General features: G+C 41.3%; 1 protein-coding gene across 1 annotated transcript; it reads right to left on the bottom strand.

The window, feature by feature from the left end:
* Positions 1 to 6,059: 6,059 nt before the first annotated feature.
* Positions 6,060 to 18,589, bottom strand: sfrp5 (secreted frizzled-related protein 5). The gene is made up of 3 exons (XM_085182856.1): positions 17,561 to 18,589; positions 10,563 to 10,640; positions 6,060 to 7,689 (listed from the first exon to the last, which is right to left on the bottom strand). Exons 1-3 carry the CDS (start codon positions 18,114 to 18,116, stop codon positions 7,361 to 7,363), a joined length of 963 nt encoding a protein of 320 aa, XP_085038982.1. The 5' UTR covers positions 18,117 to 18,589; the 3' UTR covers positions 6,060 to 7,360.
* Between the last annotated feature and the right edge of the window lie 1,252 nt (positions 18,590 to 19,841).

Genomic DNA, 19,841 nt, shown 5'->3' with positions numbered 1-19,841 from the left:
CCACCTGACCAAACTGCCTTGTCTCTCAGGGTCTGATGGGGTCAGAGTTCATGACCTTGCTGCCAAAACATGGGGGCTCCTAACCCCCAGCTGCAAATGAGGGCTTTGACTCTGCACACAGTTTTGTCAGCCTCCAACCCCCCCACACACAAACACACTCAACAACACACTTTCACCTCCCTCCAACCTTCTGACTGACCTTGACCTCTGCTGTTGTGCGTGTGAAAAAAAAGAGAGCCACAGAGGGTCAACAGGTCGCCAGGGAAACAGATTTATTTATTGGCCAATGCTTGTCTTTCCAAACGGGTGTAAATCTCCACTCCAGCCAAGTGTTTGTGCACGCACGTGGGCGTGCGAAGAGCATGAGCATTAGTTTCTGCTTATGTGTTTATGCCAATATTTGTTTTGTCTGAGCCATTGCATCCTGGCAAGAGTTTGTATAAATACGCATGGATGCGTGTTTGGCTGCACCTGTGGGTGGATCCTCTTTGATGTTTGTATGTGTGAGGGTGTCAGTGTGTGGGCGTGTGTTTATGTGCGCGCTTTCCATGTGGCAGTAAATCTCCAGACTGACATGTTGGTTCAGTAGTGAAACAGCAGGTTTGGGACACACTGATGGCCTTCACAGATGGCGTCAAGGCCCTGCCCATGGGAGGCCTTCCACTCCACCTATTAATTTATTCATTTTCCACTGCAGAGGAGGCATTGAGGCCAATGTGATTGTTTCCGATTGCCAAAGTCCCTTGAGAGTAGCTTGGTTGTTTTCTTATCCAGTCATGTCTTCCCCCCCATTGTTTTCCCAAGTCCCTGTCCCCTGTTTTCTTTTTCCTACGTCAGTGTTGTGTATGTGTGTGATCTGTGGATGTAATCCCTGTGCTGCAGGCTAACTGATAGGTTGTGAATGTGATTTTATTAGTATTTTTGTGTTGGTGAGTCAGCGTGGGAGAAGCAGCTCACACTTGTTCACATTCTACATTTTTGGTTAGTTTTTGTTTTTTTTAAAGTGTAAATTCAGTCAGCACTTTAGAGGAACTGCTGTTGAATGGCTAAGAAGTTTTTGGCTTCTTGTATTCACACCAGTTTAAAATATGTGAATGTGCTTTTATTTTATGGGTTTTCTATGTGCATTAGACCTACACATTGTCATCAGATGGCATTTCTATTAAGGAGGATGAAAGAAGAAAGAAACTACTAAATGATCTGAATGTTTCTGACAGATTGTTTTTAGCAGTCACACCTTCAAGAGTTGCAACACGTACAGGGAAAACTAGACAGATGCAGTCAGATAAGTTATCTAAAGTTATAATACACATTTTATCTTTTTATGAAAAATGGGACCTGGTACATGTAAACACACGTGAACACCTTTAAATAATGATGCATTTTCTTACAGAGGGTCTTACAGAGAGCAATAAATGATGAAGAGTGCAGCAAACGGAACTGGTGTGTTAGCATGAGCGAGTATGCATGTAAATAAGAACAATGCTGTGGAAAACAGACTTCTCAATGGGAGGACCACATGTAAAAAGTTTATTTGACTTTATTAACCCTTTAAAGCCGGTCGGAGCGGGCACGCTTCATTTTGCGTAACTATTTTTAAATCCCTGTAGAACCGTAACCGCGTAAGCTAGCGCAATAATTTTTTTTGCATATGAAACCGGAGGAGTTGTACTTACATCTTATGCCATCAGTTGTCCTAGGTCACGGTTTCCTTCCACATATAGCTTTGCAAATATTGCATAAAAAGCGCTTGCAGGAACAAAAACACAATATTCCAGAAACACGCTTTGCCGATCCAATCAGCTGTTCGTAACACTTCCCACATTGAAACAGACATCGCATGTCCGCCATTACCTGCCCGAAACCGGACGACGAAATGTAGTTTTTTTACTTGTAGGCCTTAAAAGCCTATACTGGTGTTTTTATAAGTCATGTTTGACTTTGTGCTTTTCTGAATAGTTTCTGGGATGCTTAGAACTCAAATTGCACTGCTTAAAATAGATTATTTTGATGCACATGCTGTTTTCTTTGCAAATTTGCATTACAGTGTTTATTTTCGTTTTTCCTGTAGTACATAAAAAATGGTGTATCTCAAAAATAAAACTATAAAGACACTCAATATAAATTTCCTGTTGTTGTAAACTATTTTTTGCAACTTTTTTGTATTTAAAGTTTTGAGGGATAAACCTCTTAAATTTCTCCAGGTAGAAATATATGTAAAAAAAACAAAAACGATTTTCAATTTTTTTGTAGTTTATTGCACTTTTTTGCTTTTTTTATGTAGTTACTATGGACTTAATGCATACATATTATTAAAATATGGGCTATAACAGTTGTATTGATGTATAGCAACTTGAAATGCTCCCAAAAATGGCACTACAGCATATAAAAATATAAAGTAAGCTCTGGTGGCCTTGGTTCTATGGTAGGTCTTAAAGGGTTAAAGGGAGAAAATGATTCATTGGCTTGCTCTAGGCCTTTTTAAACAAGTGTTCTTAGCAAATTTATGCACATGCACAAGCACACAACAAAAACATGCTACATCTTTATTGCATTTTACTGAACAAGGCAGGCCGGAGCTCTGAGACAGTGCAGTGCTTCTGTCAGAGCGCTGCTGTTTCCATTCCATTCTCTCCCTCTCTCACTTTCTTCTTCTAAATGAAAGAACAAGTCTGTGTGTCCACCCTTCCTGCAGAAAGGTGGTCTAGTGCTTCAGACCAGAAGGATGTTGGCTTACTGTCTAATGCTGTTTTAATGGTACCTTGTGTGGTGGTTAGAGGGAGGCATGCAGCACCTAATAGAAATTATTCTGACTCTCCAGGATGTTATATAATGGTCTCATTCTTTGCAGGCAGACTAGTCAGATTTGATTAACCTGTGAGCGTGTGCGTGTTCATTCATATGCTGACTGGTCTGAGAGTGGATATTTGAGTCTGCGTCATGTTTCTGTTTAAAGAATTTTAAAAACCTGAACAAATATTGAGATTATTCATAATTGTCCTGATAAATATGAGCGTATGAGACTTATTCTTGTAAATACACAATTTCAGGTGTGAATGATATTTTTCAGTACTTTCGCTTTACAGCAAGAAGGGTCCTGGTTTGAACTTGCATGTTCTCTCTGTCTGGCTTTCTCACAGTCCAAAGACATTATATTAGGGTAATTTGTGATTCTAAATTGGCCATAGGTATGAATGTGAGCGTGGGTGTAACCCACCTTTTGCCCAATGACAACTGGGACAGGCTCCAGCCCCCCTGAAACCCTAAATTGAATAAATGGTTAAGAAAATGGATGGTATTTTTGTTTTATTAAGAAAAAATGTTTCTTGTTGCCAGTTCCCAGTTCTCCAGGAGCATTTAATGTGAGTCTTTTTGTTGTCAGTTAAATAGAAGAGTGATGATTTCCAAACTTTCCTGTAGCTCTCTCCCACCCTGAGTATTGGATCAATGGAGTTTTTTTTCTTTCATTGCCCATAACTCAAAAAGAAATCAGATGAAGTTTAAGTAATAAATAGCTTTAGGATTACTTTAAAAAAAAGTCAGTACTTAACAGCCACCGACTTCACATACATTCATGCTTCAAAAGCTCATTTCCCAAATGAATGTTATCGCATATGCAAAATATTTTTTCAAATGTTGAAAGAAAAAGTGGTTGGAAGTCGATCACACCCAGCTCTCTGGGTTTTGTCAAAAGAAATTAGTGAAAACTCAGGAAATCAACAGCCTAAAGAAAACAAGTGGGTGGATTCTGGAAAATGTTAAAAAAATATATGTTTTTTTTTTTAAAAGGAAAATCAATTTACAATGCACACTGTATGACAGGGTGCGAGTGCCCGTGATCTAAGATATGCTTGCACGTGTGTGCCTACAATTTACAGCGTAACAGACTGCCACTATTTAACTGAGAAAAAAGGTCGTGCTTATCAGGACTCTGCAATAAAAATACACAATGTGGCCATTCTTCTATGGTGTGTATAAGTGTGGGCATGCATGTGTGTGGTGATCCATTTTTTTCCACCATTTTTTTTCTGGACCCAATCAAGTGTATTTGAATGGATGCCTCATTAGAACAAGGCATGTCAGTGTAAGTTTGTCATCTTATTACATATTCCCAACATATGTGTCTTTTGAATGGATGTGAGCATTTTCCACGTGTGTCACTGGTCGCTCCCTCATCAGGCCCTCATTAACTACACAAGTGACCTTTGAGGAGCTGCTGATGGATGTCTTTGGGACTCAGCCAAGCTTTCCCTTGTCTCCTTTTCCACCTTCCCTCTGCGCCTTCCCCTGCTTTAACTTACGTCTTGATTAATGAAAGCTGCTCATCATTTTCTTTGAAGGTACATTTTATCTACTGCACGTGTGCTGATTCACTTCTAAAGGAGAGGTCAACACTTTCCAACAAAGGCTTCCTCACTTCAGCTTCATGGCATTTAAACTTTTATCTCAGTCTTTAATCGGTTTTGATTAAGTTTCCAGTAAAGGAACTCTTGTCCAGCATATTTCTACCCAATATGCCTGTCCCCTCCTGTTTCTGTCATTCCACAGCCTAGAGACTGTGCTCTATCTCAACAATCACTTGGAAATAGGTCGCCACTCCACTGGCGTTTACGCTTGAAACAGCCTCCAAAACTCTCCACATTCCGGGAAATATGGGTGGAAGACAATAAACACTGTAAAGTGTCACAGTTGATCCGTTTTGCATTTTGGAGAACAAAGATTCCAAATCTTTTTTCTTTTTTTTTGTAGTAAATTAGTAGTGTATGTGTCTGGAGTGTTCAAGCTACGTATGGTTTTGATAAAGTTGGTCAGTTTCAGCGCAGCCTGCTGTCTATCTGCATCACCCCTTCACTCTGTCAATAAATACTGGTGGCTTTGTTGCCCAGGCTTTGCTTAGAGCTGAGGGCCCAGTGTGGATCTGAAAGGTTTTGGAATAGAGCAGAGCAAAAATGAGATTTTACTTCTGATACTTCTTTGTTTCCTTTTGCAAATAGAAATGAAGGTGTGTGGCAGCCTATGCGCACTTTCACGATCCTTATCCCCTGATGTTTTTGGAAAAGCTGCAGCTTATATTGGGTGTGTGTAACACTGCCTAAAATAATCTCCAACCTGTTCCTCAAATGACCACTCGCCCCACAGGGAAGCCAGTCCACATCAGCTTCCATGTTTAAATGTCCACCTTACCAGTGGAAACAAACAATCAAACAAACTGACAGTTTGTTACCGAAACTGTTTAGGTCTCAGTGGCTAATACCCCCATTCACAAAAACTAAACAGATTTGCTTATTTTTGACTCACTTGCTTTAAATGATGTAAAACTGAGATTGTGAATCAGTTGTACTAAGAGCTATACTTATAGCTCAGTCACACTATAGTAAAAATAGGATGAGAACCTATTGGTGGTTGCCCTGTTTTGTTTTTTGTTTTCACTTTCAGAGACCAATTCCAAAACCTAATACAAACTTTGGATGACCACTTTCAGTCACACAGTAATTACGAGTCGCCTGGTGGAAGGAAACCTGTCTCCAAATAATTGTGGTTGGATCTGGGACTGACTGCAATCAATCTCAGGCAGATTGTTGAATATTTGCGGTGTTTTTACAGCTATGTTGCAGTTAAATCACAATCCTGCAGTAGCTACGTCACTGTTTGTGGAGAAATCTTCTTCTGTTTTAAACCAGGAGGTTCTGGCTGGAATGTGAATTTAAATGATAAATAGACAGTGTGCTTTATGTCAAACACATCACAAGAGAATAGGATGGCCAAACCAACAAACAAAAATCACTGTTTTTGATTTACGGCCTACAGTGAACATTGAGAAACATCAGACCAAGACATTTTCAACTTGTCAACTTTATTTTATGCTTTGACAGTTGGTGTGGTAGATTAAAAAATTGAAAAAGTGTAAATCAGAGTAGTTTCCTTTTCTATTCGTCCCATTTTATTGCATCTAATTGGCCAGTGAGAAAAGTATCTGTTTAATATGAAAAATGTTAAAAAATAAATGAAGTCGTAAAATACTGAGCATCCTCATTCAAGTGTGTTAGTTACTTACGCGCTTCTTTTTTTTTAAACCAGTCGAACATTTTATGCAGATGATAGTCTGAAAATAATTTTTTAGGCATGAATATACACTTTGTGGTTTATTGGTAATAAATGTGAAACATGACATTTCAAGCAGGTGTTCTTTATAAAAATTTAAAATATATTTTATTCATTAACTTTTTCTGTAAAACAAAGATCTATTTCAGTAACAGAACTACTTACAGGTTAATAGGTTAGAAAAAAAATCTCTCATTGTTACATCAACAGTGTATTCAGGTGCTCTTTGTGTAGGATTTTTTGTTTTCATACCATAGATGTTTAACTGAAGCATTTAAAATAAAATAAAAAAGTACAAAAAAAGAAACATTTGAAGACTGATAGTGAAAAATAGCGAGTACAAGAGACTTATGAATCCAACATTGTTGGTTGTGTCCAGAGTCTCTCTCTCTTTCTTTCTCTTTTATTCTCCACTTGTTTTCCAGACGATGCCTTCACTGCCCTAACTTTATTCTCTTTCAAAATTAAAAAGTAAAAAATATTCAAGTTTCCCTCTTTCAGGCCACAGAAATGGTTCTGTACAAAGTCAGTGGAAGCATCAGTCAGTCTGTCTCATTCCATCAGTCTTCGTTCCCAGCATGGATAAGAAAAATAAAACAAATCCCAGTTTTCTAAGCATTTAGTGTTGGTCTGAATTACCTACTTTTTACAACATGCAGTTAAGTGGATCATCAATATTTCTGTGCTTTGATGTTGTTCCTTGGAGCACTGTGCCAGCGTGTGCACTGGTACATCACACAACCCACATACGTTCACTCTCTCATTGCTCTCGGCACTTTTTGCACAGAAACAAACCTTCCCATAATTTTCATTTCACTACAGCGTCGAGCGTGTTTTCATTCCAGTAGTTAAATTTCCATTTCTTAATGCTGATGTCTAAGAAGATTGCTTTAGGATATGATTTAAGTGATTCTATAATATCAGAATAGGCAAGCATATTAATGAAGAGTACATTAGATTCCAGGGTGTGAATCAATATGAAATCATTATTATTGTCTTTTTTTGATGGAAGGGAGGGACTTGACTTATTTAAAAAGCAGTTTTCCTCTCTCCAATAATAATAATAATGATCTCTAACATCAAAGGAGAAAAGGACAACTACCTGATTCGTGTTTAGCTTCGGGGCTGGTAAAAGATTTTATAGGATCCATGACTCAGGGATGCATTAGTGAAATAACTGCTATAATCTAAGTGAAACAAAGGTTGAATCTGAAAAGCAAAGTTGTGGAAAGTTCAGCGAACACTGCAGTGAAGCACATCACTGGAAGACGGTGTGGTAGGTGGGGCACTGATGGGACTTCATGTATTTGATGGCGACCTTGAGCTCCTTGCTCTTCTTGTCCCACTTGTGAATGGACGTGAGAAGCAGTTGTTGGTCCACTTTGCGGCCCATGATGAGGAAGTTGGAGCCCAGGCTGTCCAGCTGGGAGCACGGACAGTTGGCACCATTCTTAATGTACAAGGTCAGCTTCTTCAGGTCCTTCTTCCTCAGCACGCCCTGCTTCAGAACTTTCTTCTTCTTTTGTGCTGCAATCAGCTTCCGGTCACCCTTTTCCTTTTTCACCTCCTTGATTTTCATCTTTAGGACTAAAGGAGAAGAGAAGAAGATATTTAAATGGATTTTTATTCAGTAAAACCCTAAAGCTCTTAATGTGTCACTCTGATCCCAGTGTTTCACTCTTATTTAAGCAGCTGTGGTATTTTTTTTAACTTCTGGAAGTCTAGTACTGAGCTCTGTACTGTTCTAAAGCAGTAGCTATTTTACACCTCCCCCGAGTATCATCATTTAGACTTTCCTGAGCAGTGTGCAAAAACTGCATCCTTGTGAATGTCTGACTCGGGAAAAACTCCACAGTCCAACATCATTTTGGAATTTGGTGTACATATTTTGGCAATATAAATCACAAGTCTTCTCTTTGTTGTTGTTGGGCTATTCCTGAGCAAAAATCATCTTAAATGATTTTGCTTTCAAGTCTCAGACAAAGTCAGATTTATAGTCAGGTTCAGGACATCCATAAGTCTAAAAAACTGCTTGCAGCATAAGATTAATATTGCTACATGGAATCATTATCATCTGTTGTCATTCTGCCCTGCCTGTGTCATTGTTTACACACTTGCAGTGCAGTGTTTTGCAACCAGTGGTGTATTTTTAGGCAAAACATATACAGAACAGAGAACCTCTGTGCACAGTTTTTATTACATGTAGGATCTGGTTACAGCAAACTCAAAGTTTATCAGCCTAATGAAGTACTGACTTGAATCTCCCATTGCACCTTCTGTTTATAAGTTCATATTTTTATATGCGAGAGATTAAAATTGAACTGCCAAACATTCAAAAGAGGAATTCTCTGGGTGAGAATTTTGACAGGTGAAATTAATCACGGGTCGGGCAAAGGTGTGGGGTCGGTATGAAGCATCGCTATGTACCCCGGCCTGCTGGAAGATCGCCATTTCACTTCTCGCCTGCTTGTCTATGGCTGCATAAACATCCCTCGGTACACTCAGATAGGTATACAGTACATGTGAAGTGATAGCGTGTTCAAAAAGGAATGTGTGCATTGAGTTGCCCCTTGTTCACATCCAGCTCCTTCGCGGCGAGTGTGTTTATGTGCTGTATTTGCCTGCCTACATGCCTGAGCCGCGTGTGTTTTTGTGAAAGACCGCATTCATGTGTATGTACGGCGTGTGTTCAGTGAAGGTACGGACGATAATTCATCTCCCTCTGCTTCACTTTAAATGCCCACCCGTAATCAGTCATATTTAGTCATAAGTGATGCAGTGGGGCCCTCTGTGCTGCCTGGCCAGCATCTTTGTGACAGGCTGTGCCCACGTATTTATACCAAGTCGCTCTCTTTAAAGTGAGAAGAGGAGGGCGTCGAGGTAGAAGCAGCTGGAAAGAGAGGGAGTGAGGATTATGCCGTTGTTTTGAGGAGAAACAGGTTTTCTTCAAGCTGAAGCAAGCAATCTACTCTAACAACAAGGTGTCGGCTAGACAAGACTCTTGTCATTTGTGCAGCAGCTGGATAGTGCAGTAAGAAATGTCATGAGATTGTCCATGAAAAGCAGACCGTAGCAAAAACAGTGTCCAAAGATGAATAGGTAGCAGCATTCATGAGGTATGAGCTCAAGCTCTCGCACTACAGAATAACATTGTAGAGTTGTTCCTTCCTTGATCTCCAAATCCATGTGTCACACTTATCTTTTCGATGCATTCCCTTGCGAAAACGTCTTTCTGCGGCTATCTGCAATCATGTTTCATATTAATGAACAGAAAGAATCTGTGTTTTCCTTTATGATCCCTGAAGCAACCTCTGGTTAAAAGATTGAGTTATATAATCCCGCAATTAATCAGACAAATAAATATCCCTGATTTGGTAACGTCACGATGAATTACAGGAGACGTGTCTGCATTTTGGTTGTGGCTCAGAGAGTCAAGAAGGTGCGCACGGACGTGTTTTGTTGTTGTTGGATGTGGTTTTATCATTTATTATGGGTCATGCTCTGTATATTCTGGCTCTTTTGTACATGTGGTTATTTTGTAAAACTGTTTTATACTGCAGGCATCGCCTCTGCGGGAAACATGAAATATGCAGATTAAAAAATGATCCTGGCCACACATGCTTTTGTAATTTCACAACTTTTTGTCACCATTCCTCATTTGGTGCTTAACGTGTTTGGAACAGAGCAAATAGACAGCAGTTTATCATTAACTGTAAACACTGTAAACAATTCAGCTGCTGTGATGAATTCAAATAACAGAATATTTATATAATTATACTCTGGCTTCATCTTAAGGTCATTACTATTGTGAAACACGAAGGCTGGAAAGTGGAAAGTTTGAAATTGGGGCTAAGAAATGAAGTCATTTATCAGCTCATGTGAAGAAAAAGTCCATTCTAGCAGCAAAATTAATGCGAAACGGCTGCAATAAAGACTTAACCGAAGGGAGGATCAGAAGTGAGAAACAGGGATGTGCAGATGAGATTCTCTGTGTGGTTGCACATGCTTTTTAGTTCATAATCAAAGGAAAATAGCGTAAATACCAGTTAATCTTCATTTTATGTAACCACTGATAGCTCAAAGTTAAGCTTTCGTTTTAGGTGATTTTGCTATAAATTTATGTCCATGCCATTTATGTTGATGGGAGTTTTTAAGGACATAGTGCTTTGGCTTTTTAGTTTGTTATTACAAGTTTTCGACACAATATTAAAAAAAGATTTTATGATTACGTCATGAAACAGACTTGTAAATCCAAATCAACACCGTGGTGAAATGTTTTGCTTGCACTCTTGTACTTGGCTGACTGTTGTACACAAAGCAATTGCACTTTTCTGCTGTGTTGTCAATCTCTCACAAACTCCAGTTTACCAGACTGCAGATAGGTAAGAACGTTTCCATAACCCTGCTGTATGCTAGTGACCGTAGTCGGGTACTATGTTTTTCAGTTTTTTACTACTTACCAAAGTCACTTGCACAGTAATGCTCCATGATGTTGTCTTTCTTCAGCTCATTGTCACACGGTGGGCACACCTTTGACACTGAGGGGAAAAAAAGAAGGAAGAAAAATTTGTCGTCACCTATATTCAATCTCGTTTCCTTTGGTGCTTTTAAGACCAGATTAGCTCACATCTAACGGCAGCGTTGAGGTCAAGTGCAGTGAGCAAAACCAAAGTAGTGTCAGTATGAAATCGTTAAGCCCTGAGCACTTCTGAGGCACTTATTTGCCGCCGCCCCCTCCCTTGTCAGAGGCTATTTGCTGCTGAGTGAACGCAGAGTCCAGTAGGCTGACTGATGTTTGCCCTGCAATTACACTGGAGAAAATGTTTTTATTCTGGCCCGTTGTATATTTTGGTGGCGCAGGCATGGTCTCGGCTGTTCAGAAAGGTAAACGGTGCGGCGGGAGCTGCTGAACATGGTGAAAAGTGATTCAGTACACAGACGCAGCCATCACTTAGGCCACACAGCAACCGCACATTGTGAAAGAGCGATGGGGAAACCAAAGCAACAAGTTCAGTTTATTTTTAACTCAAAATTTACGGTCATGCATGCTTTACTCAAGAGCGTGTTTGGCCTGTCTAACTTTGATATGGGACTTTGTGATTGTTGTTGTTGTTGTCTTCCCACACAGTTGAGACAGAGCACATGAGGGAAGAAATACAAGCCCTGCATAAAATCCTTTTTATGTATTTTTTGCATGTTCCCATACTTTTATATGTATATAGCTGAAATGAACAAATAAGGCCTTGCCATTCAATTAATAGGATTTATAAAGCGTCAGAGACTTCTCTGACACACACATACACGAACACACACCGTCTTGTAATTTTCCCCTCGATATTAAACATTATCAAAACAATTACTGCTTCGATTCCATTTATTTCCAGAGTATTTCCAGCTCTACACATCTAATATCAAGCCACTCATCCACCAAACAGAGCCGCAAGCCAAAAGAGCAAAAAAAAAAAAAAAAAGTACAATATTAGAAAGGGCCACAGAGAGAAGGATGTGGTATAGAAGCATTGCCCTGACAACATACCTATACACCTAGGGGATAAATTTGACAACATGAAGGGAAAACAGTGCAGAACTTTTGCTGAGTTAGCAGCCTTTTTTTTCTCGAGATAACTGCTTATAGGAGAGTTTAGTTTTTCTGACATTCCCTCATTGCAAGATCCAAAATGTGTTATTCCCCCACCCCCTGAGTTCCCTGTGCTTTCCCTTTCCTTCTGTGTCTCCCACTTTCCAGAAACACACCTATGCAAAACGACACACCTCTCCTTGCACTGTGCAGGCCCTGGGTTAAAAGTCAGGGTTCAGAGGTTATCACCTCAGCCCAAACCTCAGCGTCTGGCCAGATAATGAGATGGGTCAAAGTTTAACATGCTTCGCTGCTTGGGTCATGGGGAGGTGAACCCCCTAACCACCAGTGAGTGTATGCATGTGTGTGTCTGCCTATATGTGTGTTGGAGGTAGCTGAGCCATGTTCTTGTAGAGCAACTGCCAGTTTTTTCTCCTCTGAGGGTTCCCATGCTTTCATAGGCAGGAGACCTGTGAGGCCTGCAAGGTCAGGCTTCTAATTGTTTGGTGCTGACATGCAGACTGGGACAGAAGCATGGAAACACACACACACACACACACACACACACACACACACAGAACAAGAGACAACAAAACTTCTCTGGATTTGTCCGTCTTGAATGGTCCCCTTGAAGCCGTTCGGTCTTATTCAGACTCGGTGGTAATTAATTCTGGTTTCACAGGGGTGGTATTTTGGCAGAAGGCCCGGTTGCGCTGATGCCAGAGCATGTGTCAGGAGAAAGCAGTCCCTCCATGAAACTTAGTTGAGCTTGGACCGAAAACCAGCGTTTGGATGGCGCTTAGAAATCACTTAAGGGATGACTGCCCTCATCGTCGGTCTCTGTCGAGGGAATCACCGTCATGTTCTGATGGGAATCACTGCTGCGTGGCTTGGTACTTTTTTCCTGGACACATTTCTGCTCAGTAAATATTTTGACTTTGAGCTCATTAATATATTTTTTGCCATCGTCTCAAAGCAGCTGAAGAATTTTTTACCATGCGATTAAATTGTGAAAATCTTGCTCTCACTCTGGTTGACTTTGGACTTGACCACCTCTTGTGTGCTACTTTTGGCATTTACCTACTGCGTTATAAACTTAATTACAGGAATTTTAATGTTCCAATTTATTATGACAAATGTTACTGTCTTACAGAGCTTACAGAACCTGGGGAGGATGAGGAGGTTGGGAGTTGATGATTGAGGATAAGAGGAAAGGGATAATGGGAACGGGGTGAGTAGGGAGGAGGTCTTGTGGAAGGCCCTGCTGTTAATCTTTAAACAGCAAGCCAGGGTGGAAATGGTGCACAGCAAGAGGGGGAAACTTCTCCAAAACTTCACTTACTCATAGCTCAGAGGTTAATAACATTTCAGTCTTTCTGCAGTGTCTTTTGTCTATAAAGAAATCTCCAAGAAAAACCTATTAAACTTATGAACGTGAAAACTAATTTGCAAAATAAATTTGGAATACAAAGCAGTGGCACCGTGTACCAATGCAAAGGAATATCTGTTCTCTTTAATGACATAGTTATTCTTATTTTGTTTTACTTAGCTTAGGAAATTGCTTTCTGGCATGAAATTTATTGGGCAACAACACAAATCATCGTGCCTGTTCACAGTGAATTCCTAATAGACACCGCTTGTCATCGCATGATATTTAACAATCTAATTAACGTACTTTAAACATGCAGCTGAAATCACAAACACTACAAATCATATTTTATGTTTGTTTCATTTGACTGATTCGCTCGGAATCGTTTTTATAGTCGGGTAAAAATGCAAGAGGTTACATGCCACCACTGCCTCTTTCTCTTATGTGCACTTTTGAATAAACACAAACACATGTCTTCACACATCTGACGACCACATCTAACAGCACCGTCATCTGGTTCTCTGACATTTCTTGTACCTTATTGCTCGTTGCCCGAGCTCCACAGCGACTTTTATAAGAAGAATGTGCGCCGGTCACTATCTCATGCCTTATTTGGGTCTTTTAAGTTATGAGCAGCAGCACTTATGACATAAAATGGTACAATCCCGGAGATGAAATTCAACGTGATTTACATCGGAGAGCCAAACATCTGTTGAAATTCGGGGCGGAGGAGAACTAAAGCATGACTCGGGGAACCCACGGGGCCCCTAAAACACAGCATGCTCCTTGCATCTGTAGGAAGCCTACACAGAAGAGAAAATACATCCTCATAACGCCTCGGCAGCGCTCCATACCCAGAGCATTGGATCATATTTTCCTTTTCATATAGTAACCAAGTTCATATGAGCAGTGACTGTTGTGCTGCTGGGGTCCTGACAGTGCTGCCTGTCTCCTTTAATGTGGTTGTAAATCACACTAGTCACATTTCATCACAGATTTCAGCAAGGACAGACCTTTCCTCCCATGCAATTTCACTGGCATGCACATATCTTGAGTGTTCATTTCTGGTGCAAACATGCAAACTAAGTTAAGAAACAAAACCAGAATCCAGTCTGTGATAATCATGCATACTGATTTACAGATGCTGACAGCAGCTAAAAGTGGCATCATTAAAACAATGAGGTGTAGTTGATGGTGTGGCAATAATTGTTCCCTGTCTGACAGACTGAGCTCGGCTGGCCTTTTCCGCTCCCGGGATGCCTGGGCCCTCTTTTGTCAGCAGTCAGCTTGTCTTCTGTGGTATAATATACAGACTTGTATTTCACATAATCACACCCCTTGGGCTCTTCACACACACACACACACACACACACACACACACACACACACATACACACACACATGCATGTAAAGGCACAAGTGCCAGCACAAAACCTGAGCTCAGGTAGTGGTGAGTTTCTGCCAGTTTTGGCTGTGACACAGAGGTGGAAAGTGAATCTTGCTCTGTACTGTTAGTTTCCACAAGAGTCCTCGAACCGTGCTATATCATGTAATTGCAGAATAGCTCAGATAGCATTGGGGCCTCCCGGACTGGGAGACCAGCGAGTAAAGCTATACTAATTCTTGTGATTGATCCAACTCCCAAAGATTCACCGTGTTTACCACAAGATTCTTCATGCGATCCCGTGTAAAGAAAATCGTCAGTGTCCTCCAGTGACATAGAAGCTTCCCGGGAAACTCACTTCTAAGAGCTCTTAGCTGAAATTCCTTTTTATTATTGCTGGCTGTGTTTTCATGTGTGTGTGTGTGTGTGTGTGTGTGTGTCTGTGTGTGTGTGTGCGGGTGTGCATCCGTGCGGAATTAGAAGCCAAAAGCTTGTCCTCGGGATGGCCTCATCGGCACATCTGAGAATCTCTGGTTCTTAGCGAAATGTCAGTGGCTGAGCCTCCGGGCTAGAAGTGATATGGGTTCACTCTCAGTTTGAAACACTCACAAGAATACATGCACATGCACACGCCTAAAAAAGCACACACCCAAATTTAACTTTACCGTTATTTCATTTTTGTTTTTGAGTGTCATTTTATTCTTTAAAAATTAAAATCAGCATATTTTTTCTTTTGTTCTTTGTATGTAAAATCTCCCAACACTAAAAATCCTTATTTCCACTGATTCTTCAGGACCATCTGTAATCTATCCTCCTCTGATCATTATTTGAATAGATGGGATCAACAAACAGTTGGCTGTTTGGGGAGGTGGCAGATGAACATCAAGCCGCCTCCTTCTCAAAGTGCATGTAGAAGAATGAATTATAACTCCGCAAACCAAAATGTCACATACTTGATACGAGTCCTACAAAAACAGAACGGCCATTTTCCCTAATGGAAAAAGTCAGAACTGCATTAATTCACCCAAAAATCTTCCACTGGTCTTTTTCCCACTGCTTTTTGCAAATCAGATTAGATACTTAGATGTCAGTATGCTGTGACCATTATTGATAAAAAGGAAAGATATGTCACACAACTGACTGACATTGTTTTTGTAATGATTGGTTTTCAGCGCTTTAGGAAATGTGTTTATCTGTCAAAGAACATCTCAAGTAACAGAAAGGACATTTCAAGTGAAAAAAGACCTTTTCACCATAAACGAAAGAAGATGAAAAATGAGATTAAACGGTTGAAAGCAAATCGTGAAGTAATGTGAGCAATATGGCAATGGCCATTTTATTTATATAGCATTTTTCAGCACGTACGAACTCAGTGTCCTTAACATAAAAGATAAATTAAGGCTTAGTTTGTAAAAATAAAAAAAATAAAAAATTTAAAGAGGGTTTTTAATTTTGGACACAGTTTTAATTGACTTTGGCTCAACAGGCACCTGCCCCCACCACCAACCCACACACAACCACAGTAACTGAAAGCACCTTCAGCACACTTAGATCTAATTCTAGGAATAGTTAAGAGATCTGCACCGTTTTCTAAACCGGATCTAAACCGTTTTCTTCAGGTTCTCATTGAAAGCAGAGGCAAACACTTCTTATGCTGCAGGAAGCAGCTTTTCTCCTCTTTTATTCGCTGTGTGCCTGTCCTTACTCTCCTGCTTCCCTCTCCTTTCACTCCTCTTCATTCTGCTCTCTCAGGGACAATCAGACTTTAGCGATTCCCATTCTCTGCCTGCGTCTCTTGTCCTGTCATGTCAGCTAATTAGTGGGAACTCAGTAATTGGCCTTCTAGCTAATTGGCCTGCTGGCTGCCAGACCCAACAATGGCTGAGCAGACTGGGACACAGTGGGGACTGTCCCCCTCCACTGTCTAAAGACTCTCATCAACTCCCTCTCTCTCCCTCTCAGCGCTGACTGCTTTTGTGAAGAGGCTGCTTAAGTAGTTGTGCTTCTCACACACATGCACACACACACACACACAGGCATTTGCACACCTCTTTGGATTTAGTTCCCACTCAGTCCCACTATTCACAATTGATACTCTTACTCATTGCTTGTGAAGAATAATATATTCTCTTATTTTTGTGAATCAAATCTCTCTCAGAAACTCTTGATAAAGATTTGTCCTCTGTTTCATCCAGCTAAGGTTAATTTGGTAATTTGACTCTGTGCAAACCATGAAATAAAACATGATTCATTCACTCTTTGACTGTTTCGCTGTAGATGGATGACTACTGATAAGGGTGTGTGTCCATGCATGTGCCTCTGTGTAACTTTCAGTTAATACCCCCGCAGTCCATCTATCTTAACTCGATGCGCGATCTGGCTGCTGGAGTCTCCAAGTCTCCTGGCTCCCTTGGTCTGTCTCCGTACCTCCCTGAGGCATATATAGATGGCCAGAGCCATCCTCAACTGTCCACTTAGAACTTTCCCCTGTAGCATCTTCCTGCTCCCGTCTCTTTCGCTGACCTCCTTTGGCTAGTTTTCCACTTAATCTCTTGTCTGTCATTGTTGAAATGTATGGAAGCCATCTGATTCTCTCATCCTCACAGTTTACAGACTCTCAGTGTATCCGATTGCAAGGACTTGAACGATCATTTGCTAAAGTAATATTATGAAAACAATGAAAAATTCAGAACTTTATCTCCTCGTTTACTTTCTGCTAAGTTTTTCATCTCAGCGCCTGCGTCTGCAAAACACAGCATATTTTTTGGGGCATCTTTTCCTTCTGTCGAATTTAAAACATATGCGCATTCATATATCTCTTGTTTTCAACTAGATTTTATCAAATATACCAGGACAGAATATTTAAACACTGCTTTTTTATTTTAAAAAAAACTCAAAGATTTATTAAATGAGCATTTATTGAATTATTAAATCTTTTAAAAGAGATTGCTAAAACATAATATTTACATTTTGTGGAAAGCACCAGATTATCTTTTTGCTGCTGGAAAAGCTGTAATTTTAACCAGTAGCCTCTTCAGTAGTTATGCAAATTAAAATTGGTTATGATTTCATTGACATTTCTCTTCACTGTATTTTGCAAGAGCGTGCATGAATGAAGGTGGCCTACCTGGTGGCTGGGTCGCATGGTTCCCGGTGAACTGCATGGGGATGCACAGGTCGTTATCAATGGGGAACTTGTCGCAGGTCAGCATCTCCGGCCAGGGAAAGCCGTAGGTCTCCATCACCGGAGCACAGCTGTCCCTGACAGCCTCGCACAGTGAGCGGCAAGGGTAGATGGGCCTGTCTAGGCACACTGGTGCAAACAGTGAGCACAGGAAGACCTGCGTATCAGCATGGCACCGTTTGGCCAGGAGGGGCACCCAACTGCCTGCCTGCTGCTTAACTTCGGGCATGGTCTCATGGTCCAGGAGGTTGGGCAGCCTCATCTTCTTGTAGCCCACATTGTGGCACAGGCGCAGGTCAGCTGGTATGTCCAGACACTGGGGCTGCTTGGTGTAGAAGCGGCCATTGTGGAAGTTGTCCGACTGCCAGCTGTAGTAGTCATACTCATCTGCGGCCGAGACGGTAAGGAGGAGGAGGAGGGAGAAGGGCGACAGGCCCAGTGCCAAGCTGAAGGAGCCCTGGGTTAATGCCCACCTGGGGCTCTTTTGTCCGTTTGCCATGCCTCTACGAGTTCAGACCAACAATTCAAGAAGGTTATATCCAAAGTCTCCAAAGTAACTCAGTGAAGACAAAATGCAAGGAGAAGAGAGAAACAAGGGGGGGCAGGCGTGAAAGCTGTAATCCCTTTTTTTCTCCTGAGTATGAACGCAGCGGATTGAAAACAAAAGTGTTTAATTCCCTTCTTCCCTGGAGAGTCGACCCTCTAAGCCTCCCTGAAACACCTCCCTGTGTGTGTGTGTGTATGTGCCTCAGGTAGTGGAGTGGAGAGGCAGCAGTCAGGGAAGAGTGAGCTTACAAGTAGGACTTCTTACTTTTCCTAACTTTCCCTGTTCACAGTTTCTCACTTTCTTTCCCTGGTGCTCTCCTAGAACTGCCTCCAGCTCTCTCCTGCTCTCTGTCTATCAGTCTGTAATGAGGAGTACCTAGGTTTTAAGAAGCAGTGGTAGCTGCTCTCGTCTGCTGCCTGCCCCCTAGCAGGCGTCCAGACCATTCACCTTCCTACTGGCCTCCCCTGGACTCACTCAGAACAGCTCCAGCCAATCACAACCCCAGGGGGAGGCTCCCACTGGCCCTCAGGACACTCCTTCTGCCCCTTATTTTCACCAAAAGCCCTCCTCCAGAAGAGCTTAACAGGAAAGAAAGAGAGAGCAGCCTGTGGCAAGTTTCTACAGCTGCATTTTTATATTGATCTCTCGAATATGCACACGATTTTTTAGTTGGAAACACATCCAGAAGACACTGCCATCCTCTTACTCATGTTGCTTTTGTGATGGATTTCTAAACTCTTTAGCCCACTTCCATTTGCTTGTGAGAGACAGACTCTACGGGCTCCCTGCAGATTGCTCCACGTGTAACAAAGGATGTGTGCTTGCAATTCAAGCACGCTCACTTCATTAGCTCAAAACAGTCTGGCAGCAGCTTTGGCTGGCATCAGCAGTGAGAAAACTTACAAGTGCACACATTCACATGCATAACTGTAAACGTGAGAGATGCAGGAGGAGAATATGAATGAAGTTGAGGGGGGAAAGGGCACCAGCATGGGAGAAGTGAGGTTACTGAGTTGTGCAACTACAGGTGGCTAGGTGGTTTATCCGCGCCAAGGGAGTTATGCTAATGTGTATGTTGGCTGTGAAAAGAGGCACGCTGCATATCTGTCTCTTTCTATCAGTGCCACTGACACAGTGAGGGCCTTCATCTTTGGAGCAAACTCCCTAGAAGGGTCACATTCAGATTCAAAAGCCTGTAGCATTGTGAACAGGATGTGGGATCAGTGGCTCACTTGGAGGGTGTTCCTGCATTTGCTATTTGATCTGCGTCATGCATTAATGCTTTTCCTCATGTGAATAGACTGTAAATGCAGGCCAATACAGATGATTTTAAAGTGACTGTTTTCTGTACTATATCAAGATATATGTGGATTGTGAAGACACCATATAGATCATCCTGCAGCTGGATTGTGGAGAGACTAAGACGAAGTAAACAAACTGTATGTGGCAGTACAAACAAGGGGACCGGGAAAGTGCGTGCATGTGTGTTTTGCAAACAGCTGGCGGTGTACTTGGATGGGAATCAGGAACAGTATTGTTCTGCGCCTGTAGGGTGGAAGATAAAATTCCAGAAACAGCAGTGAGTCCGTAGAATCTAATTCAATAAGATGATATGAAATAGAGAAAATCATGTTTTAATAACAGTTAACCAAGCACATCAATAAAATAAGTCCAAGA

Source organism: Neolamprologus multifasciatus, chromosome 13 (assembly GCF_963576455.1).
Source record: "Neolamprologus multifasciatus chromosome 13, fNeoMul1.2, whole genome shotgun sequence".
NCBI lineage: Eukaryota > Metazoa > Chordata > Actinopteri > Cichliformes > Cichlidae > Neolamprologus > Neolamprologus multifasciatus.
The sequence above is the reverse complement of the archived record's forward strand: the minus strand, read 5'-3'. Positions and strand labels throughout refer to the sequence as shown.